Source organism: Thermobia domestica, chromosome 3 (genome assembly GCF_964235325.1).
Source record: "Thermobia domestica chromosome 3, izTheDome1.hap1.1, whole genome shotgun sequence".
Lineage (NCBI taxonomy): Eukaryota > Metazoa > Arthropoda > Insecta > Zygentoma > Lepismatidae > Thermobia > Thermobia domestica.
In genome coordinates, this window is record NC_137456.1 from 41,982,177 (window position 1) to 42,007,785 (window position 25,609).

Consider the following 25,609-nt stretch of genomic DNA (forward strand, 5'->3'; position numbering starts at 1 on the left):
GATACTTGTGTTTCTTTGTTGTCTTTTCTGAGGAAGTAATCATTTCTGGACAGGGTGTTAACACGTGATGTGAACTGGATCCTGTTTGAAGCTCCACGGCGCCGTCATCTATTGTTAGCGTCCCGTGAACCGGCTCCAAAGCAGTTAAAACCAGCTCTGCAACACAAGAAGATCCTCCTTTGTGTTTGGTGGGCTTCTCGCGGCAGCGTGCATCGGGAACTGCTACCAACTGGTCAGAGCATCAATGTAACTATGTACTATAAGCAGTTCAGCCGTGTTTAAGAAAATCTCAAAACTCTGGATCTGAATCGCAAAGGGGTCCTCCTGTTACAGTACAACTCTAAGCACCAGGTGTCCAGGATGACCCGCGACACCATTCTACGCCTTGGATGTGAAATACTATTGAATCCGACATACTCCCCGGACATTGCACCATCCCATTATAGCCTGTCCCATTCCTTGGACAATCACCTTAGAGGACGCCCGTTCAAATCCATAGTAGAGTTGCAAAATGCACTTGATACGTTCTTCGCTTCATGGCGCATAAAGTTACACTGAGAGAAAAATTGCTGAATTTTAGTCTAGAATATCTGGATTGACGAATTTTAGAAGGATTCTGTATCACACAAATGATTTTCTGCACCTAGGTACGTATTGGTTTGTTGCTTAGCCACGACCAATCTGTACGGCCGCCAATAGACGTAAATCATGTACGTTCCCCGTCCGGACGTGCAGGATACAGAAAGTAATGTGTGTACACAAGAACAAGAGTCTAGTTTTGTCAAGACATTTCACAGTCACAGGCATGTCCCATAATGCTCCAGATTTTCCTTCTACAGGAAAAATGCAAATGGCGGACGTGTAACAAACAGTTTTCGTCTCGTTAATTTTACCTTGAGTAATTTTATAAAAGAAGATTGAACACTGGCAAAATTAGTAACATTGTGAAAGTGAAGTATGGCTGTTGACGAAATTCTACGGAAGTGGAACTTCGATCACCTTATTCCCATATTTGCAGGTATGTTTTATCTACATCAGCTTTATTGTTTTCGCTTGGTACTGTACAAACGTACGTTTTGTAATAAAGAATACTGACTAAAAGATACCAATGAGTAGAAATAGCCTATACTATTACAGTCAATCTAGCATGTGACATTCAGTGTAAAACAGTTTTCACTTTTAGCGCACCATTCGATATTATTGTTGAAAGAGTAAAATCGTTCCGCTAATTTCCTTATTGTCCCCTAGAACATCAACGGCGGGCGACATGAAAATTTGTCACTTAGCATATATAAAATTTAAGAAGGCCACCAGAAGTAATTATTGAAAAATTACATTTCTTTTATGATTTGCGTATAAATACGGCTTCCGAATGTATGGCATAAACACTATATTGCAAAAAAGTCGACCTTTGTTTCGCGATAGGAAGCCAGCTTTTTCACCTACCTTTTTGCGATGTTCTCACATTTGGTCATTTTATGATTCGATACGTTAAATTAGGTTAGGTTACCAATATTTAATTCACACAGTATTGCCGGACGAGCGTCAGCGAGTGGAGATGGGTTAGAACCCCGCAGGGTACGTTGTTTTCTATCTTTGTTACTAATAGTTTACTTTCTTTGCAATATGTTTAGTACAAGGGGTCCAGAAGCACGTAAAAAGCACAAAATTTACAGGAGAAATGAATGATGCAAGTACTTAGACGTAACGGAATGTAACCAAATCTAACCTAAAGTAACCTAAGCTAACCTAAACTAACCTAATAGTAGCAATAAGCGAAATTCTATCATTTTTGGAAAATTATGCTGGACCCATACACTATTATAACATAAACTAACCTAACAAACTAATCGAACCTTACGTAGACTAACCTAACCTACCCTATTCTAACCTAATGTGAACAGAAATTACCAAAATTATAACATTTTTTAGAGGAAAGAGCTGGACCCCTTCTGCTAAACATAGGCCCTTTCTTTTTCCACATAAGCTACTTCTACTTATCTTTACAGTACTGCAATCAGAAAATTGTGTAGGATATATTCTTGAGTAACTGAACATCGAAACAGCAATATCAACTAATGTGTCCTGCAAATCATCCTGTTTTTATCTAATTTCCCTCTCCCCCTCCTAATTTCTGGCAACGTGTTACCAAAAACTCAAACCAACCTGTACTAGGTGGCCACTAGAAAGTACTAATGCAATCTAACCGATTCAGAACAGGGCGAAGCTGGTGGACATGGGCGGGTGTGTATCCGAAGGGAGCAGGCGCGACAGCGATGGTAGGTATACGCATAAGCAAATGCAGTAAAAAATAAAAAGTTGAGTTTTGGCAATGGTATGAGTTTCAGTAGCACTTGTCATGGGTTCATGTTAGTAACGTTCCACTTATTAACATAAAATACAGTTCTGCACATTGTGCAGAAACAAACCGCAGGTTGAAAATAGCATTTAATAGGGTCATCTTTCATACACACACACTTATTTTATCCGCCGTAAAGCACTTGTAATGATTTTACACTGGTAACCCTAGACATGTTAACCTACAATTCAGCTGTATTGCTGTGTATTTAATTCTGTCGTCTGCAGAAATTTGTTTCTTATAAATATGTACTTTTATACAAAGTATTCCATTTTACCTATAAATCTTCGAAAATATGCTGCGCTAACACTACGCCAGCAACATTACTTGTATTCATGAAACAGTATCAATTGTATTTATAAGACAGACAAAAAAGGTCTGCACAACAGAGTGCGATATCTTGAGGGAATGGGTGAATAAAGTGAAATAGTGTCAGAAGTTCGCCAAACATGTACAGTAATTCGGCAGAGGTCTAGAACACTGACCCCGCTCTCCACTGAGTTATAATAAATATAGAAAACAATGTGCCCTGTTGGGCTACTACCTCGCTATCACTCGCTTGGCAATACTGTGTGAATTGGGTATTGAGCTTTGGTACAGAAAGGAACCGACCTGACTACTAACCTATATGGGGGGAGGGGGCAGCGTTCTAGAACCTACAGGAATTCGTGGAGCTCCTTTTTACTAAGCAGTTAGTGTACGCACCTTTGGAGGTAAAGGCCTCGGATTCGATTCCCGCTGGGAGCTCATGTGGTTCGGATACCACGTTAATAAGTAGGTCCACGTCTCATATAGCCTCGCTGCTTAACAGGACATTAAACTTAAAATCAACTCAACTCGGGTAATTCGCATATAATAAAAATGGGCAAAATTTAACTTTGGGTCGCTAAGTAACTTGAACCGATTGTTGGAAGTAGAAAGCTAGAGCCCTGTGGCTCAGATGCAAACGGAATAGTGGATCAGAAGCTGTAGATTCTATTCTTCATCATCCCACTGTTGCATAAGAATGCTAAAACCAAACAAAATTATTTCTTTCCATATGTCTTCTAAGTAAATAAAGTAATTTAGGTTAATGTGGAGTTCGGTCTCGACCTCGATAACTGACCACAACTCAGTACCACTTGAGGTCGAGGTTAAACTAGCTCTTTTTCCGCACATTCGATGACTTTCATTTCAAAAGTATGCAGGCGCTGGCGGTTATCTACTCTTAACTGTAGCTATGTAAACCAGATAACCTTTAAGACGTTTACGATTTTTACCTCATATTACAAATGTAAAGTAGGTTTAATTTCGTGGGAACAATCACCTACAAAATCAATCTGAATATTTGACTATTTATACTAAATTGAAAATATCAAAATCTCATATATTAATTTCCATAACTCACGGTCCCATGTTCAGAGGCGCTGCATCATTTGGTTTAGATCAAGCCTGAGGAATGCTGAATGGGCAGACTATAAATAATTCGTGTTCTACTGGTAAGTCATTTGTGGAACTGGTAGGTCTATACGACCTCGAATTTGACCGAGCTGCGGTCACTTCTCGAGGTCGAGACCGAGCTCAATTGAATCAGCACCCTCAAATTATCTTTATTCATTAAGAAAAAAATAGAGGTTACGGTTACTCCGCTTTAAACTAACGTTAAAAAAAAAAAAAAAAAAAAAGCCGGTTGAAAAAGGCAACCCTGGCTGTAGACACATGCCTCATATCACCAGACTGCTATAAGAGGTAGTAATCTGCAGTCGATTTAATATTAAGATTCCCTTATCCACTATTCAGTGAACTAGGAGTTATACTCAGTTGCAGTGGTGGCTCATGAGGGAAGTCTGTATCGGTGAGGATTATCATTTCTTCGCTATAATCTTAAAGGAAAATATTGCATTATGTACTAATTCTTAAAGTTAGTAACCTCCCTTTGTGGACCGGAAGTAGTTAGAATTTCGTAAACTTACAGGAGAATTTGAAGCAGTAGGTTAGTTTGTAAGCTGAAGATCTTGAATTGCATCGAGTGTCCGGTATCATATTTTTTAGTCTGTTCATATCACATTACTGCAATATATATGAAGAACGAATATTCATTTCATATTTGCATGCTCTTTTATAGAAAATGATGTCGATGTGGAAGCATTAAAAGTGCTAACAGATTCTGATCTTCAACAATTAATTCCAAAAGTTGGATTAAGAGCGATATTCAGAGCAAAATGGAACGAGTGGTTGTCTTCTATGAATGACGAGGTACCTTCCAGTATTGTAAGATTTATTTTATTATGATGTGTATTGTTATTACGTCTTTGTTGGTCGTTTATTGTTACAAATCATTTGGTGTAATATTTTCTGGAAATGAAAATTATTTTTTGAATTGCAACATCTCCTTGATTGCACGGCTTCTGACTTATCTAAAAGAGTCAGGGAATCCAGCGTATGAATATATGCATTTTCCACGTATAATGTCTTAAACTTACGAGGAAGGAATTTTGGAAATTCGACGGCGAAGGAGTTGAAATACAGGTAACAATCATTTTAATATGAGGGCGGCGGTGGCTCAGTGATAGTTAGTTTACCTTTATTTCGTGGCGTCCCTGGTTCGATCCCAGCTGCCGTGAAGTGAGTTTAGTGGTGGACAAACACTGCGTGCGTGGGTTTTCTCGAGCTTTTTCCAATTCCTCCCACTTTCTTGTTCCACCATTTATTTCATTTCTCATCACCACGGTCTCCCTTAACTTTGGTGCATAAACATGGAACGTTAAACTAAGCACTTCATTTCAGTAATTTTATTGTTATCTATGTCACCGATTCCCGTGAGAATAAGACTTAAAATTTTGTTTTTGGACTTCTCTTTTAAAATAATTTGACCTGTGTTTTAGGTTTTTTCTAGTTTTTATTTAGATATGGGAACAAAAGAGGAGAGGAGATATCAATTATGAAAATAGGATACTCTATCTCAGGTTTATTTAAGTGACATGGAATTTTCTATTTAGACTTTATATATAAAAATAAGTTGGCACTGTTTCTTCGTTTTAGTATTAGGAATTATATTTCTGGGCTTTCGGCATCTACGGCCATTTAGCTCGTCACGTATAAGGAATGATATCCCTTGGCGAGCACACTATCCGGGGAAAGGGAAGGAAGAAAAGATTGGGGAAGCAAGGACCTGTATGGTAGGTACTATCCCGGCATTTGCCTGGTAAGAGTGAGGAAAACTCCATTCAGGATGGTTGGCCTGAAAAAGCCTTTTACACTTTTTCGACTTAGTGGCCTCACCGGGAATCGTACCCGCGACCGTTCACACTAAAGGCGAGAGCGTTTGCGACTACGCCACACGGGGCCACTGTTGCTTTATTGTGTCATGTTTCAATTACAAGCGGAAACGAGACAGGCATGGGGATTTCAATTATTATAATAAGGTGTTCTATCTCGGGATCCCTTAAAGACAGAGACATAAGATTTAGTAGGTAGAATTTACGTAAAATAATTAAACTTTTAATGTTTTTTTTTTTTATTTCACCGTAAACAACGATTTTGTCCATTGGCCACTCAGTCCAAAAGTACTTTTCGTGCAACTACAATTTGTCCAACGTATATTTTCTTCAAAGATATTTTTAGCATTTGTATTTCGTGATTGTTGTTGTGGAAATTACAATGTGTTTAGTAATTTGTTACTATGTTTGAAACACCATACATAAGCAGATCATACTACTAAGCGGTCTACTTAAAATTATGCTGATTAAAGCACGAATATGTATAAAAATTGACAGTACGTTTCAGTGACCTTCTCATCTTCATCATTTTTATAAAGCACAGAATTGTATATGTGATTATTCATTTCACTACAGAAGTAAATTAATTTAGAACTCCCTTGAATCACTGCTATAAAAATTGTTTAACGAAAACCACTCCTTCCTCCTGAGTATTTTTTTTTTCAGAACACAAACGACGTATCTTCGTGTTAATAAATAATGATGTTCGGTGATTATTCAAGAAACTTTTAAATTATTTCTACAGTGGAAGCAAGTGATCAGATATACAGTTCTACAAGGAACGTAATTAAGAAAGAAGAAAAAAGTGAAGAAGGTGACAAAAGGTCCTTGAAACGTAGTGTTAATTATCCAACATTTGGGTGCTTTAATCAGTATAATTTAAAAGTATGTATTAATATTCACCTTATTACATCATGAAGTAACAAGGGGGCTCAGTGGTAGAGCGTTCACCTCCGGTGCTTGGGGTCTCTGTTTCGATCCCAGCTCGCGCCTTGTATACTTTGTGGTGGACAAACACCGCGCTCGTGGATTTTCTCAGGGTTCTCCCGTTGCCTCCCACTTTCTTTATTCCACCATTTCATTCATTTCTCATCATCACTGTCTCCTTTAGCCTAACCGGCATGAGAGTGGGACGTAAAACTTAAAACGTTTTCATTTCGTGAAGTAACAAGAAACACACTTGTAAAGTTGTCTTCTCAGCGACATATTGATTTTTTATTTCCCCTTAAAACGTATGCAAAGATTCGCTAGGCATTCTCGTGTCCTTAGTTTTATTAAACACATTAGAAGGATGCTACGCAGATATTTTTTTAAAATAAATTCCTGAAGAAAATTAAGTTGTAGACTTATTTTCTTATTCCAAATGACGATTCAATTTGTTCAAAGAAGTTAATGAGTGTTTCACTATCAATATTTAATAAGCGGGGGAAATACAGTGAATAAACCTACATTCATTAAGAAGAACATGAAGGCATAATACCCTCTTCCTGAATTTGTACGTAAACAAATTATTCAAGTAGTATTGTCGATTTTAACATCCAGTATTGTCTTGATTTCATACTGTACTTGTGCTGGGTAGTGTAGTAACTATTTTGGACCATTATTTCCGATTTACAACTCCACTGTACATTCCACAACAATAATTAGAAAATACAAATACTGAAAATCTCTTCGGAGGACTTTTAATTTGAATACAATTTACATTGGGCATCTTGTTAGCCTAAATGAGAAAATTACTAATAAAAGTAAAAATAAGGTTGAATTTAATGAAATTAAAAACTGAGAGAGAAAAACAACGAAGAAACAGCAAGCAAAACTCGTATCTTGTATACATTACTTCATTAACCCCTTACCGCATGCCGTGCCATATATGGCATATACCCTTTTTTCACTAGATTTTCTGTGATTTATCAAAGGCATCAAATGACTGTTTTGTTTGCTGCGTGAGATATTGACGTGTATGAAGAAGAGATTTTGGTGTCATCTGCCCTGTTCTTTGTGAGTTGTAAGTGTATCATATATGGCACTTACTTATTTCTCTTCGGAATTAAGTGCAAAATCTCAAATTCAAGTTTTAATTCATTTTTCAAGTTCCCATATGAGGATTTCCAATACTGATTATTTTTTTTCGCTAAAAGAAAAAAAATCATGCAGAAACGGGTTAAAGAACACGATTTTTGCAAACCCTTTATACTTATGAATTCGACTTACATATCTATGAAGCACAATGATAAAATGATAAGCAAAAGAAATATGTATTTCTTATCAGGTGATTATTTGAAATTAAGAAACATTGCCTCAGTGCTGTAATTTTCTCAAGTCAGTCTGTAGTTTCCTCTTTGATTAATCTTTTATTATTTCTTTTCAAGAAGTCTTCATATATTTTCGAGAGCAATAGTGATGCAGACATTGCTGAACTAATTGCGACAGCAACAGAAGAAGAAGCAACTTCACGTGAATCAATCGAAATTAGTTCACCTGAGTCGAATGAGGTGTCACTTACATATGAAACGAAAGAATCAAGAAATGGAGATGAAAAAGGACGCACTGCTTTGCTAAAAACCCATGGGCCTTTGGATTGTTGTACATCCATTAGTAACAACCTCTTCGACAAAAATTACGTAAGTTGAGCTTGAGATTATACTGAGTTCAGCACTCAAAGATACAAAAATGTACGCTACGTTTCACTGGCCCTTTTTCATATTTATGCATTTTTTTATTGCGCTCTATATAGAACTACATATCTGATCAGTTTCTTCTGCTGTATAAATATTAAAAGTTCCTTGAATCATCGCTATATGGATTCTTTAACGGGAACCACTCTTTTTAAAGTCGAGATTAACCCTATATGTGCCAAGTTGGGTTTCAAAATCTCAACTGTTAAGAAAAACACATAATGATGTTTCTTTAGTATCATGTCATAACTCAGATTTTGTGTCAAAAGTAATGAAAAGTTTATTTTGTATCTCAATATTTTATTTTCCAGAAAAATAACCCACAGTTTATGCAAAAGGTTTCGTCGTAGACACAAAGTACCCTCCCTTGGTATAAACTGTCACTATACTACATGGAAAAACCAACGCAAAAACAAGATTATTTGATTCAGACTAACCAATAATGACTTTTGAAAAGTAAAATAAGACAAAATGCTTACTCTGTAGCTTGGAACAATAAAATAAATTTATATCTGTAGTACCATAACATTATAATTGTAATTCGGGAAATATTTTAATAGCATTTCCCTAATGTTAAAGTATATTGTGAGAATAGGAAATAGCAAGTGGTACACCACGTAAAGGAGTTTAGTTTTTATGGTGTGATATTTGATCAGTTAACATTGAAACCGGGAGTTGTATTGGATTTGAACCATTTCCAGTTGTAGTTGAATATTGAGGATGGAGGTAATGGCCCTTATGCAGAGTCGTTCTGACGCGTGATTACTGCCATACTAAAGAGTTCGACTAACATTTGTTTCCAGCAGTAGTCAGATCTTTAGAATGACGCTAATCATACGTCTAAACGACTCTACATAAGGTGAAATATGTTTTTGAAATGCTTGATTGATTGCAGAAACCAGTTGCTCGCTATCTATTATAGTTTTTGCTTTGTGGTGATCAATGGTAAACTGAAAATGGCTAACTTCACTTCCGGTTTGAATAGAGTGTTCTAACTTTTGTCTCTCTACCATTTTGTAAAATTTGTTCATGATCCATAAAATAGTTCAGAGATTTCTAACCCTCCCTCGTTTTACGGTGTTACGTGACACACGTAGGGTTAAGAGTAGCGTCCTCTCTAACCAAGTCAAGCAATCCTCAAACATTATAATACATTTTCATGAACATTATTTGCGAGGCTATGTGAGAATCCCGTGTTCCTACACCAAAAGCACAGATCGACAAATAGATGGATCCATTTGATGGAACGTTTCTTTTGAAAAGAGCTGATATGTTAGTAGTAGAAAGATAGTTTAATTGCATCTCGTTGAGTTTTCCTGTCAAGCAGTTCGACAATATGGAAGTTGGTTTCCAGTTGATGTACTTTGTATCCCTTACTCGGATCTTTCTCTCATATTGTGCAAATGCATTATAGCAGAACACACACACACAATATATATATATTATCCTTTAATAGCGGTAGGTGTAAACTTCAATAAACTATTCTTACACTAGTATTTTCTTAATTATGCTTAAAAGCTTATTTATTTAGAAAGTTGGTATGGAAATACAAATACGAAAACTGAAGGACGTGACCATTTATTTGTATTAAACATTTCGGAACCACGATTACCTTCTTCGTACATGCGTAGTGCTTCTTTTTGGAGAACAGTTGCTTCAAGTGGAATTTATATTACTTGAACTGCCGTTTTCATGCTTATTATTACTTACGTTGACATTCAGTAACTTCTTTTATTTCATATAGGTGTCAAGTATCCTTCTAGGATCAATCGATGGTAGAGGTATTCTGAAAGTAGGTGAAAAAAAGGGAGGTCTCCTTGAATTGGCTGACAGACGACTTTTAACAAGACTTATTATCTTACACATACTTACTGTTCACCCAGAGAAGAAAATTGTGAGTGCAGAGTTTGCCGAACTAGCTTCTCAGATTTCCATAATCTTTCCCAAGGAGAGCCCGTCGTTATATTTTACTCCTTCATTGCCAGCGACACAACACCAAAAAAAGAGGAATGCGAGCGGATTATTATATGAAGCCTACGTAACTCGTCGTAGAAAATTGAGAGAAACAGAAGTCAAGTGCCCAAAGGATCGTTCGAGTCCATCTTTACTTCCCTGTACATCGAGCACAGTATGCGAAAATGACGTAGGTAAGTTATATATAGTTATTTACTCTCTTGCTTTTTATACTCTCTTTTACTTTTTAATTTTGACTTTTTTCGTTGTAATGTCGATTATTCGTGTTATCAGAAACGAAATAGAATGGAAAGTAGGCTCTAGCGACAATGTTATAATTGTAAATACTAAAATTCAGTATCTATAGCAGTTCATTCCTTTTGTGAGTCATCTGTCCTTCACTTGTATCTGACAGATATGTGCAAAGGGACATGAATAGATATAGTAAGGAATTGACAAGCAAGTTCATTCTCATATTAGAATGTAGGTTCAGCTAGTTTGGATTATTAAATATACGTTTCAATGCTAATATGTTCTGGAAATTTGACGTTTCATTTGAAGTAAATAATTTATGCTGATCAGGGTGTTTACTGATACTAGAAGTGTTTGAAACACTAGAAATCTACTGGAAATTTGTATTAATACTTGAAATAATGAAATTGTACTGGAAATTGTTGTGTACCAAACTAGTTGTTCTTTTTATTCTTTCATTTGGTTTTGAAATGAAATGAAATTAAATAATTAGTTTAACGTCCCACGATTATGCAACGAGGCTAACGGAGGCTGTGATAATGAGAAATGAATGAAATGATGGAATGAAGAAAGTGGGAGAAAACTGGAAAACTACGAGAAAGCCCACGCGCACGTGTTTGTCCACCACAAGGTCAAGGTCAGGTCAATGATATGTCGTATTTATTAGAGCTTTTTTTTTTAACCTGATTTCTTTTAATGTGTGCAACTTAGAGATTGAAATATTTATGCCGCTAGTGTTTTTAATAATTATGTAAATTCAATGTAGCCCGTGGCATCCATTTAGTGAAACTATAATATAAGTGTGCAAGTGCAAAATTTATTGTTGGGTACAAGGTATGTATGATCGTTGTCTACTGTTCCGACACGGGTGCCATCTGTTAGCCTTCGCTCAATGTTATTGTTTTGTCTTTAATAGAACCATTTTCATCAAACTTATGCGGAGAGCATAAATAAAGGTCTTTGGTTACTTCGAGCTACGAAGTTTTTCATTTTCGTGTATTATGCTGTTGTTGATTTGATGTAGGGATTTAATCTTAACGTGTTGGGAGTGTGTTAGTAAAAGGGAAGTGAGTGTAGAAAAGGTATAAATGCGTTACTAAATTTAAGAAAGGAGTGCTAGCAAATCCAGTGATTTCGAGATTGCAGAAAAGTGAGTGTGTGTTTTCGTGTTGTAAATGCTAACCATGTCATTTACCTGGCTAACATTTACTCACTTACATATTTATTTTAGAAAAATAACAGTGTAGTTTCGTGGCGGAAATTTTTTGCAAGGGGATCCACATGTGTAAAAATGAATAAAGTTAAATTGTGTTTGACTGTGTTGTGGCTATAACGTACTATAATGATAATAAATAAATATAAATACAAATAATTTATCGACGAGTAAGAGATTTTAGACATTAAAATGTCGTGACCCAACACCAATGATAAATAGCCCCATGTTATTTTATTTCAATATAGGCTACGGTTAATGTAAGTACATGTGTAATGATGAGTGCGTGTGAGATTTCGACGTCTTGCGATAACTGTATTTGCTGCTGACGAAATTGAACAAATCGGTACGTGTTGAGAGCGAAAAGTTATTTGGTTCGATTATGTTACAAGTTGCAGTGAAGGAAAGGTAGTCTTTAGATAGAAACCAACAGCATTAGTGAACGTTAGTAATGGAACAACTGCTTATTATTCAGATGTAGTGTTAAAGTAGTTTCTCATCAGTATATACTTGCATGTACATGGATTTTTTTTTTTTTTTTGTTTTTACCCTACTACGTTCTTTATGCACAACTGAATGATAGTATTTCACTGATGCGGATAGTATTTCAACTAAAACTGTTTCATGAAAGATATAACTTACACTTAAGTATTTCTTACTGCCGAACGGCAAGGAAATCTTTTACCCCTTAAGTCCAACAATTATTTCAAGTGGGTGACTTGCGTTGTGTGTGTCTGGTGTGTAGTAGACAACGTGTTGTATGTATGAGTGTGTGTCTGTGTATGTGTTGATTTGGGAGGATGCAATATTTGTTGTTTTCTGCGATTTCGTTTCCGCACTTTCGGAATCTGTTAAGTGCAAGGAGAAAATCAATAGAGACGATATTCAAACTTTTATTATTGACTTCCCACTACTATAAGATAACACGCCTCTCCCTTTACATATATTTCCTCTTACGTTCTAGAAACGCGGCGCATATCTGTGGTGAGCATGTCTTTGTGAGCTCATTTTGGGATTTTGGCAGTTCTTTTTTTTTTTTTTTTTTTTTCAGAATGTCGGAATTGAGGGCTATTCCCGAAGAAGGGCACATAGACCGTTTCCGTGAATGGAGAAAAAGAGCCTTAAAGATTTTATCAGAGTATATAACAATAACATACGCTTGCAAATACCTATAACAGGTTTTTTAATAAGGAAGACCTATTTGACTAATAAATAGGCTGTATTAAATGAAAAAAAAATACTATTTTACATATTTATAAACGTATTTGTATAAAATGTTATGTGCCCTTTTTTTCGAAAATCCTGGTTGGTTGAAGAAACAGCATACTATTAATGCATCACATTAATTACTTTATTCTAAAATAAATCACATAAGCTATTACACATGGTAATAAATGTGTTATGGATTTAGTCCTGTTCGTGCTCATTCAATATGCATTGAATCAGGTCGCTGTCTTCAGCTGACAAAAACTTCATTAAGGGCCGAACATCTTTCTGTTTATGTTCGCTCACTCCAACGAAAGGGTACTTTTTGAAAGATAATAAAATGGGATACATGTTGGCATGTACGTGTTAGAATACAGCAGAACGCCTGATAGAGTGTACTTCATCATTACCGTACATACTGCATAGTGGTATACGTTGGAGTTTTTGGTGTTGGGTTGGAACGAAAGGAAGGAGCAAGAGCTGTCTCAAAATCCTTAATAAAATTTTTATCCGTTGTCAGTTCAAAAGGAGATGGATTCTGTCGAAAGGTAATGATGGCTTTTAACCATGGCATCGATAGTTCTGACCGCAGTCAAACTCCAACACTAAAGGAGATGCACTTAGTTTACCTTCACTATTAGTTGCCTGTGATTTGGAAATAAACTCGTCCTTCAAAGTTTTGCGTCTATCATCTTTCCTTTTGTGAACTTGATAATGAACTTTACGTGAGTCACTAGGATAGCTAATCTGTTTTTCGTCACATTCAGCACAAAAGTCACACTTGTCAGTTTTAGATTTCAAAAATCCATATCTAAACGGCTGCTTAAACATCAGGGTGTCTACTGACCTGGAAAACCTTGAAAACCTGGAATTAGCCTGGAATTTACTTTTGGACCTGGAAAACCTGGAAATAGCCTGGAATTGGACGAGGAACCTGGAAGTTTTAAAATTGATTTTAAAATATTGTTTTTGGGATTGGTATGGAATATTTTTTTTTTTTTTTTTTTTTAATGCAAGAAAGTTATATACTACAGCATAGGTTAAAAGCCAATAATAACTTATTCAGTGGAGACGTAGTTGAGAAAGACAGACGTGAGCAGAGTGCAGGCGGTGAATGTTTTTGGAAAGTATGTTGAGGGTACAAGAAGAGACTGAATAATATTTTATTTGTTTGGCATGGTCGTTGTGAATAACAGTGGCTACAAAAAGAGCTAAATTAGTTGCCGATGATGAGAGTAAGGTAATTGAAAAAGTTAAATTTTATGATTATTAAATTTGTGTCTTACATTGAGGGAATACTGGCATACAAGCCAGAAGCTTTCTCTGTAGTTGCTGCTTATTTGCATAGTATGAATCAAGCTTATTTTCTGCTTTGTGAAGACATTGGTTTACATGTTTCTGTAGCAAGAGTAGTAGACAGGTCTGGAACAACATTCCGCTTATACTCCTGTGCCGAAGCTTTTTAACAGGAGTCCAAGCCCGTGGATGTCACAGTGAACACCATTCCCGGTGGCCGAAAGGTGTATCACCGGAAAAAAGTAAAATTGCCCACATCTTAATGGAATCACTTTTTGTATTTAGGTAAACATTTTACTAGTCTTGCAATAAATCCTGTTACACACTAACAATTAACATTTTATTTTTTAGCCATTAAAATGGGGAAAAGTAAAATTAAATTCCAGGACTCGTGGAAAGGCCAGTGGAAATGGGTTATTAGGTCCAACGATCCATTTAAAGCAGGTTGTAAACTCTGCAGAACTGATTTTGACATTTCAAATATGGGAGCTGGATCATTGAAATCTCATGAAAAAGGAAAGAAACATCAAATAGCTGTTAAAGCTCTTAACGCACAATGTTCGATCGTAAAGTTCTCAAGCAATGTTAACAAGGAGCCTTCCTGTACAAAACATTCTACAGCGTCTTCCACTTCAGTGACTGGCACATCATCTACTCCAGTTGTTCAGGGGAAAAATGAAAGCCTAGCAAAAACTAGTGGCGTAATAAAGAGTTATCTTACCAAAGATCAAGTGACGAAAGCAGAAATAATCTGGACATTGCACAAAGTTACAAGTCATGCATCGGCCAGAAGCCAAGCGAGTGCAACGGGTTTGTTTCCTTTAATGTTTCCTGGTGTGTGATGTCGCTAAAAATATGCAGTTACATAAAGACAAAATAGGTTATGTCATCACTTTTCGATTGGGTCCATATTTCCAACAGACGTTAGTTTGTGAACTACAAAATTGTGAATCTTTTGCAGTATCGTTCGACGAAAGTCTAAACACTATCTCACAGAAAAATTAAATGGACTTAGTAGTTCGTTTCTCGCATAGTGACGAAAATAAAGTTTTAACACGTTATTTAACATCAGTATTCCTCGGACATGCTACTGCCCAAGATTTGTTAAGTGCATTTATAAATACTTTCAAGGACAAGAGTCTCGATTTTTGTAAGGTACTTCAGGTTTCTCTTGATGGCCCCAACGTTAATTTGAAATTTCTGAGTGATTTGAATCCCTTTCTGAGTGAAGAAAATGGTGAAGGTCCACAGCTTTTGGAGACAGGAACGTGCTCTTTACATATTGTTAATGGGGCTTTTAAGACTGCGCATACCAAAGCTGGTTGGAATGTGACAGAATTTTTGAGAGCGTTGTACTATTTATTCAAGGACTTCCCTTCAAGAAGAGCAGATTTCCCTCTTAAATTTTGTTCTATTGGGTGGGTGGAGAATTCTAAAGTTATCATAGTGCCATAACTATGATTCCTGCCTTAAAAGTTTATGTTGATGCAGTGAAAACAAAACCTCCTGGAACATCAAACTCCTCTAAAGTAAAAGCCCACATTTCTGATGTACTGTTGCCTGCTAGATTAGGTTCCTTCAGTTCGTATCTGTAGAACTAGAAGAATTCCTCACTAAGTACCAGACAGACAGTCCATTACTACCGTTTCTATGGAATGACCTAAAAACGTTGATTCGTAGTTTGTTAAGCCACTTCGTGAAAGATGTCTTAAAGTAGCTTAAAAAAAAAAAAAAAAAAAAAAACTCAATAGATGTTTTTGATAAGGACATCTTAAAACCACTTAATCTAGTTGATGTTGGATTTTCTGCGATTACATCGCTTAAAGAAGTGAAGAATGTGAACATATATTGAACTTTAAGAAAGAATGCAGAAGATTCTTACAAGAACTGTGTAAAAAATTTATGCTAAAATGTCCTTTAAAATACAGTGTATCAAGAGCGCAAATTGCTTGTCTCCAGAAACTATGACCAACAAAACCCTTCGTGAATCACGCATCACACTTGCTCTGGAGACATTTGTCTAAATACTGATATGGTGAATTTGGAATATTTAAAATTTTGTTCAGACAAGGACACAGCACGAAAACTGTCAAATTTCAGTTGCAAAAATGACAGACGTTTTTCTCCATGATCTGTTAAGTAAAGAAGGTGTCTCCAATGCATTTAAAACATTCGTGCTTAAGATATGTGTACTTTTCCATAGCAACGCAGCAGTGGAAAAAAGTTTTTCCATTAACAAAGAGTGCATTGTTAAAAATCTCCAAGAGAAGTGCTTGATTGCCTAGAGAAGTGTGTTGGATGCTGTGCGTGTTGCTGGTGACATACGTAATATGAGTATCACAAAGAGTATGATCCAGTATGTGAGGAATGCATCAAGCAGAAGAAATGAATATCTGAAAGACCGCGGTGAAAGAGAAGACAGAGCAGCTCGAGAAAAGAAAGAAATTAAGAAGAAAATAAGAGTTGGAATTAAAGAAGAAAAGAATACTAACTGACGCCGAAGCAGAAGTAGATGCATTGGAAGAACAGGCGAAAAAGTTAAAAGGGATGTTGAACTCTAGAAGTTAAATGTCAAAAACTGTTCACTGTGTGAAAGTTGTTTTCTATATTTGTTCATATAATGTGCGTGGTTCCATAACATTTTCAGTTTTTTAAACTTTCATGTTTCAATACATTTTTAAATAAAATATAACTGATGGCCAGTCCCCATCCAAGAAGAATGTGCAGTAACATTTAACAATATGGACTACTTTGCGTTAAAAATTTGTATTATATATGATCATTTTCTTTTTACTTCTAAACTAATACTAGTTTGACAAAAATGGCGGAAAATAGCTTACTCACCGCTAAGTCCTACCAGTACTTAGCATAAAATACCACAAGAATACTTTAAAGGGGAGTGCTTGTAGTAAAATACTCTTGTAGTATTTTATCCCATAACTTAGCGGTGAGTAAGCTATTTTCCCGCCATTTTTGTCTTTGTTCATCAACACTCATGTGCTACTACTATAATATTAGTTTATTTGAAGTAATGTTTTTGACGGAAATTCACTATTATACAGGGTGAACCTTAACTAAACCGATAAACTTTGGGAGACGATTCTCGAGCCCGAAACAAGAAGAAAATTCCTCTTAACTTTTCTCCACGGTACATAGTTTTGGAGCTACAAGGTGTCAAAAGTGTGAAAAAATGAACTTCCGAGTCCTATATTTCCAAACCTATCCAACGAAGAGAGTGCAGCTTAATATCTCTTTAAGGAAGTCTTATCTGTTCTGAACATATGATTTCCTTTGTGAGATTTTAAGCAGCACTCTCTACTTTGGATAATTTTGGAAATATAGGCGTCGGGAGTTCATTTTTCCACACTTTTGGCACCTTTTAGCTCGGAAACTATGCGCCCTGGAAAAGAGTTAAAGAGGATTTTTTTTTTTCTTTTCTTGTTTGGGTGCCGAGAATCATTTCCCGAAGTTTGTCGGTTTAATTAAGGTTCACCCCTGTATAGTATTCCTACATTAGGATATTTAAAGCTACTGCACATTTTTCTCAACCGGCCTTCTGGTAGGAGATATTTTAATTAAACATTTTCTTGTGTAAAATGTTTTGAAAAACTACATTTCACTCAGTTTTTTCTTTTCATTTTGTCACTTGAAGAAACTATCACTTGCCATATGCATTCTCAAATTATAACCAGTTTTTGTTAAGAGCTATATAAAATTGTATTAACTTATATGTGTTACAATAAATGTCACTCTACTGAATAGACCTGGAAAAAAAGGAAAAATAAACCTTGAAAACCTTGATAAAACCTGGAATTTGAAAATGAACATTTAGTAGACACCCTGAACATTTTAAAGTACTTCACATACGATAGTGTCAATGCTTCATCGGTTTTATCCTTATAGTATCCTTGAAACATTGTGTACAATGCCGTATTGTTAAGCTGTGAGTTTTCAAAATATTTCAGTTTTGATTTATGTCCACAATAATGACTGTAATCACTTGGAAATAACTGCAGGTGACTCTCTATCACTTCTTAGATATGCTTCTTTGATTCTTCACGTTTCAAATTCATGTTACTATAAACTACACGCGTCTTATACACAGGTTTACTTTCAGTATCCATTTTAAATTACTGCCACATTTCTAGGTTAATAATATAGCAAGGAGCACAGTAATAACCGCTGCTAGAGCCTGAATGTAAGCTGTGCGCCAAAATTGTGGTGCAAAGGCTTACAAAAACAATATTGCCAGGCGGCCAAAAATAATGATATTGAGATGAAATTTTCACAGCACCTACAGTATAACATGGCGGTTCGTTTTAAATGATTTCCGGAAAAAGGGCATAGGCCTATGTGCCCTTCTTCCGGAATAGGCCTCAATTTTGAATTTATTTATTTATTTTTGTTAATTGTTTGGATTGGAGTCAGTTCCTTACTATTTTTCTGTCTTCTACGGACATTTAAAACTACCACGAATTTTATTTTGTTTTTAGAATATTTCAAAATTAAGCAGACAAACCACTCCTCCGATGTAATGGGCCGTAACCGACATGGGCGTATCTAGCAGATTACAACGACTAGGGCGCAGGGAACCTAAAGGTGGCGCCTAGGGCGTTTTCTCTTTGTTTTCCATGCTAGGACACAGCAATTCCAGCGGTCATATCGGGACATTTCAATCCGCCCGATGTTTGTTGGCGGTATTCTTTCAGAGTTTATGAAGTAGTTTGGATATTCAGCGAATGTTTAAACGCTTGTTTTTGTTAGCATGGGGAACTAACAATGTCCATTTCTGCTTCTTCATACCCTAAAACTTATGCTAGCGATATTTTGGAATAGGGGTTGGCGTTTAAAACAGTTGCAAAGATTAAAAAAAAAAAAAAAAACGACTCGCAGTTTTCGTTTACTCTTAATTAACTAAGTACGCCTGAATTTCATTCGAATCCTTACTCTTTCTCGTTCTACCTATCTCCTTATTTTAATATCACCCCCCCTCCATTTTCCCAAACATAGTAATATATCGACATAAAAGTTTGAGCGTCAATTCGTAGTGGTCGTTAACATCTTTCTAGCTGCTTGTATGTTGGTTTGTAGTGTACACAGATTATATGTACATATGTCTTTATTTTCAGTTGACGAGGTTATACTGGAAAAACTGCGATGGTTGGAGACCAACGTTCAGCCGTGGACACTGGTCGAACTACACTGGAATGAAACCGTTAAGAAACGAATGCAAGATATAGAAGATAGTGAGTGTACCATTAATGATTATCTCACACGATTTCCAGCATTGCAGCAACCAGAAGGATTTAGACTGGTATGTAAAGCTATAATTGACAATCTTATTAACTTGTAAGAAAGAGGCATTTTACCATTGTTGGTTGATTTAAACCAATTGTTTTCGTTAAAAGAAAAGAACTAATTGGTTTAAAAAAAAAAAAAGATAAATGCCATGCTACAAATCGTGTGAACTTCATTGTAACTTTTGCGTATAACTCAATCTATCTTGGTTAATTGTATCTACTTTCAACCCTGTACTTAAGGGGTCCCATGACCGATTCGCGGTGGGGTCGCGAAATTTATCTACGGTGCAAACTGAGTAGCAGTTCGTATGTTACTGTAAGCAGTAGATTCCGCCCTTTATAACCTCGCTGTTACATAAGAACGTTAAGGTAGATCATTTTTTTCCTACCTATATGTAATCTAAATGAAGAAATATATTTTAAAAGAACCGGGTTAAACCCAAGGCGTATCTTTAAAGAACATGGTTTCTACCAACCTGCATTTTCGTTTGTGCTGCAGTTTTTGAAAATTTACATCAGCTCCGTAAACCTAAATCAACTTAAGGGTCATATGCATAGTCTACCACGTAGGGGTCCCCTAAACAAACTGTGGGATACCTCAACCTTCTTAATTGTGCAATGCAGAAGGCTTCCAAAATGATCAATCAGGTACAGTTAACACTGAAGGCTGGTTGGTCTAGCCACACCTCGGGCGAAGCTAAACTTTTGTTTAAAAAAAAAAAAAAAAAAAAAAAAGCATTAACATTGCAAGCAGCAACTGCATAGATAACGTATATATAAAAACTTAAATAAATGTTCGGAACTTTGTTTTTGAAATATAAAATCGTAGCGGAAAAATAAACGGTGTATATTAGGAATAAGGCTCTTTTTTAATTTTCAGGTAAAGTCTGTTAACTATCAGAAAAAAATAACTAGCAAACCTGTGAAGCTGTAGCTTTACCATAGAGATCCCACTAGAAATAAATTATACATATTGTGCCTTCTTGACAAAATCAGCTTATAGTATTTTCGAGAATATATTCTCTAAACAATTTTCCAGTAAAGGTTAACCTTAGGAGGGCATAAAATGTATGTTTATAAATACGGCTTTTGCTAGCAAAATGTCATGCAAAGAGCGTGAAACTTATTATCTACTTGTGCCTAGTGTTATCAAGTTGCATACAATTTTATAATATATATAGTGAAAGCCACAAGTCTAAAAGCCATGCACCAAACTTTCCAAGGTGCTTAATGCATGTTATTTTTGCATCTATGACGGTTTATGCCAAGGTGAAGCTGGAGGGCTATAGTCGAGGTGCATCCACAGGGAACAGGCGAATTTGTGATGGTGGATATACGTGTAAGCGAATAAATACGAAAAATATGCACCAATCTGCAGTACGTGGTCACTACAAGCTAGTCTTTCATTATAGTTACATAATTATGAACCATACTTTTAAACTGTTTCTATAATTACAGATTATTTATATGAGTAACGAATGTATTTTGAGCAATTGCAGTGCAAAACAGAAGGATATTCCATACTGTTTTCCATACTTGTCTTTCTTTATGCACACACCACCATAGCTAACGTGCCTAACTTCCGCGGACAAAATCACGCGCGATCCCTTAAATTGTGCCGTTCTTGAAATCGGAATGAATGCAAACGTAGCTTTTGTTGGCCACTTAGCACAGATTCGTGCGTGGTTTTCTCACTTATTATTTATAACATAAGTTACAAGCATATTATAAATGTACGCAGCTGGTGGACATATTAGAAACTAAGAATGCAGAAGACGTTCGATGATCATGAGTGAAAAAAATGGATGATAGCGCCCCTCAACTTTACCTGTCCTAACTGGGAAATGTAGACAAACGCTAACAGGGAAAAGGATGTAACAGACATTAAAATAACATTTTCACGATGAAATATGTATAATTGCAGATTCAATTTTTCGCATCAGTGATGATTCCAAACTTTTTTTTTTTTTCCTGGTGGTGTGAAACTTTCTTATACTGGAGATGAAATGTATTAGTAATACTGGAAATCCACATTGAGCGTAATAGGATATATGGTTCCGAGGGAATTTCATGGCTCTCGAGAAGAAACTCCTCCCGGCCGACCCCTGAAATTACCATTGGTCCCCGTTATTCTCAAGCTAATCTAAAATATAATCTAACCAATGTTCCAACACCAAGTATCACTAGCTTATTTTACTTCAGGTAGAATTTATTAGTCCATTCTTTGATATTGTGTTCAATATTTGTACTAGCAGAAGCAAAATATCTTGCAATCTTATTTCAAGAATCGGGATATATTTTTAAAATGCTTACCACAAAATATGTAATTCATTATCGCTTAATAAGCATAAGAAATTCGATAAACTTATTAATATATTGAAATATTTGGTTTGCACGAAGCATACGCATTTTATACAACAGAAACTGCTGTGGGCTAGCAAATGACGCGTTGAAGCACCCCCAGTCATCTACTCGACTTCCGGGAAGGTTGCGGGCTTATTTAACCCTGCGTTAGAACTCTGCAACGCAAATTATCAAGTGTCCCGAACGTAGCCCGTAAGTAGCCTGCAAAATAATTATGCATAAGATCCTAAATGTACGTTTGTACGTATATTAGTATAGACAGTATGTTGATTGTGGTTTAAGTCGGTCTTTGCTAAATTAGGAACATCCGGGCTTATACGAGTATATTCCTGGGAAAGGTTACACAACTTCTTTGTATCAGTAAATAAGAAATAATGTAAAAACAGTGACCGAAATATTCGTGAGTTTTTTGTGCTGTTACTGGTCTTCTTTAAAAACGTAATGGAAATCTCTTTACAAATGCGAAGTTTGCTCTTGTTTTCATTCCTATTAGAGAGACATTCCCTTACTACTGTAAAAATATTGAAAATAGTGTGTAAAAGTGATTTGAATCAATTCACTTAGAGGAGAAACGTATTCAAGTTCGATTACTTTTGAATAGTTGAATCACCACAATTTAGTTGTAGTCCTAGGTTTTTCTTCTTCAAGGAATGTGGGATCAAATTAGGGTAAACGTGACTATATATCATACTTGCTAAATTAGTACATACATGCAGCATAAATGAGGGCATTTTCCCCACACTGATGGAAGTAACTGCATAATCATCTGTACATTCATTTTGACCACGACATTAGACATTTAAGTAGAGTTTGTATATTGCAACTGTCTCACTACGCATATATATGTAATGTTTACTTTTTTAAAAAATTTTGTATTTTTAAGTCTGATTCTTAATATTATATTCGTATGTTTTGCATAATGTTCTTTCCTTCCTTTATTTTAGTTGCTTCAAGATTTCGGTTTCTTGTATCCTGGAAAGGATAATTGCCTCTTCTCAGGTATTGCCCAGCTTCATAGCAACATTATTCAACTAGCAGTTGGGAAGAGTAGGGCGTCGAGAGATGATCAGTTCAAGAGGGAAATTGAGTCGTACATACATTTGATTAAAGGTAAGACCGAGCAAAAATTCTGAAACAAATTTGAATGTGCAATGTTGAACATATATATACCCCTTATGTCTTTAATTGAAAGCATGGGAACTAACAGCAACATACCATACGTGAATTACGACAGGCATTCTAGAAGGGATAACATCCAGAAAACAAACACTTTTTTCTTTCGATTTTCACCCACTGGTGTTTTTGCGTTCTTTTAATTAATATCGTAGTATGTAGTTGTATGTGGCACTGAGTCAACTCCAATAGACACACTGTTGTAAGGTGCACCAGAATGATATCGAAATTGCTTACTTCAGTCCAAACAACTGAAGTTTATTAGCTCTGCCCAACTGGGCTCATAGCTTGGACCACGGTGAGAAATCCTGAGATTGGCAGAAACACCTCCACATAAAAAATTTGGAAGGAAATTTCCGTCCGCTAATAATTTACTAGGGGAGAGTGAAAAAATTAACAGTTCTAAATTATAGTAATTCATATATCTTTCATATATGACTAATATGATATATGAGGGGCCGCGGTGGCTCAGTGGTAGAGCGTTCACCTCTGCTGCATGAGGTCCCGGGTTCAAACCCTGCTCCCGCCAAGTGAACTTTGTGGTGGACAAACATCGTGTGCGTGGGTTTCCTCGGGGTTCTCCCGTTTCCTCCCACTTTCTTCATCCCACCATTTCATTCATTCCTCATCATCACTGTCTCCTTGAGCCTAGCTGGCATACCCGTGGGACGTAAAACTCAAAAATTTCAATTTATTTTAATATATGAGTTTGTTTTTTAAATCTCTCTTTCTCCACTTTTTTACAACGTGGACTGCCCCATCAGGTCTGAGGAGTAAAATCCGTCGATTTTCGTTACAAATTTGTTTATAAATTAAAATTATTTAATAAGAATAGAGTAGGAACCCTATGGGCAAGAAATGAGCGCTGTACCACTAACCCACTGTGGTCCCTAGTGTGGCACGTGAAGTTGGGAACTACGCTTTCACATTTCTAGGTGTGTAACACGGCGCCATGTCGTCGTGAAAAATGTCATCTCGTGTAGAAAACGATGTCTGGACCACTAGGTATACTTGCATACACCTGCTAATCAATTTCATATACAGCAACAATGGGACCAAGGGAATTCCAAGAGATTAGGTAGCTAGGTGGGCACTAACAACCTGCCATCTTTGTGAGTCGGAGAGGTCACACATGTTCACTCACCAACAAAATACCAAGAAAGTACGAATCAACTGAGGCCAGGTGATAAGTAAACACACGCACATACACACAAAAGGAAAAAATCGCAACATGTGACCGACAGCACCCATTTAAAAAAATGCTACCTTAATACTGTTGTTTACATCATTTTCTCTACGCTCTGCACAATCTCAAGCATAATGTTTTGTCCTTAGAACTTTTCCCCACTTCTATTACACACCCATATTGCTTATTTGATCATATTTTGCAGCGTGTGACATTTATTAGGATATTCCCACCGCTTTTTGAAACATTTCTAAGAATGATACACTGACGTGTGATGATGTATTTCAAATGTATCAACTGTTCCTTTTATACGTGATTTTCAAACAGTTAATACAATGGAGAAGCTATAGATTTTTTTTTTATTATTATTATTTTCAGATGATGATCCTGGCACCAGCTACTCAGTAGCACTTCTTCTCTTACCATATGTGCTTACTGTTCCTCCGGCTAGAAAGTGTCATGGGAAGCCGCTGTGGAAACCTTCAAGAAGTGAAATAAAAGAAGCGTTTATTCTTCACGTGTTTGCAGAATCACAAGTACAGCCAGCTATACTAGCAAGAAAGAAAAAGTTAGAGCAGTTGGGAAGGACATTTCAACCGCAAGTCATCGTAGTTGGAGAATCACCAGTATCACCAGTGTGTGCATTTTGCTGCGTAAACAGTATATACTACAAGGTAGGAACATTACTAGAGGCCGTGGACATTACGTTCAAGATTTTCCAAGCAACAGGAGCTAGTTACAGCTATGAAGCGAATCACGTATGGTTAGTAGTGCAGAGAGCACTCTACCAAATTGTAACGCCTCATGATCGGCCGAATCAGTCCGTAAAAAACTTACTTGCTGATATCGGGGTTTTAAGTTAATTCCTCGAGTGAAGTTTTTTTTTTTTTTTTTTTCATATGTCCTATTATTTCTTTTCCATTATGATCGTTTAGTGTGTTAAGTAATATTTTGAAGGTTTTATATGTTACATATTATATGTATATCTATTTGTTATACATTGCGATAGATCATTTAGAGGAAAATATTTCATGTTTCATTCATACAAGGCAACATGTACAGGTGCTACGGTTGTTCACTGACATTTGCAACAGTTTCCATGCTAATAAAACACATTCGAAATGCATGCCCGAAATTAGCTACTTCCAGTGAATTTCACTGTGGTGAAGAGACATGCTGTCGACATTTTACAACGATAGCTGCTCTTAGAAAACATTTGAATAGAATGCATTCAGCCGAGGCTTCCACCTCTCATTCTGTGTGTTCCTCTTCGAACCCAAATCAGTTTCAAAGTGACACCGCTTGCAGTTCAGTTGAAAAGTCGGTGGACCGAGTTACTACTTGTGCCGAGAGTGAACTTCAACACCATGTAGCA

General features: G+C 36.3%; 1 protein-coding gene across 1 annotated transcript; it reads left to right on the forward strand.

The window, feature by feature from the left end:
• The first annotated feature begins 565 nt into the window (after window positions 1-565).
• On the forward strand, window positions 566-25,109 carry LOC145680332 (uncharacterized). Its single transcript, XM_081750715.1, has 7 exons — window positions 566-1,018; window positions 4,464-4,609; window positions 7,986-8,237; window positions 10,036-10,438; window positions 19,341-19,525; window positions 22,820-22,985; window positions 24,613-25,109. The coding sequence occupies exons 1-7, from the start codon at window positions 958-960 to the stop codon at window positions 25,095-25,097; spliced, it is 1,698 nt and encodes a 565-aa protein (XP_081606841.1). The 5' UTR covers window positions 566-957; the 3' UTR covers window positions 25,098-25,109.
• Window positions 25,110-25,609: the final 500 nt, after the last annotated feature.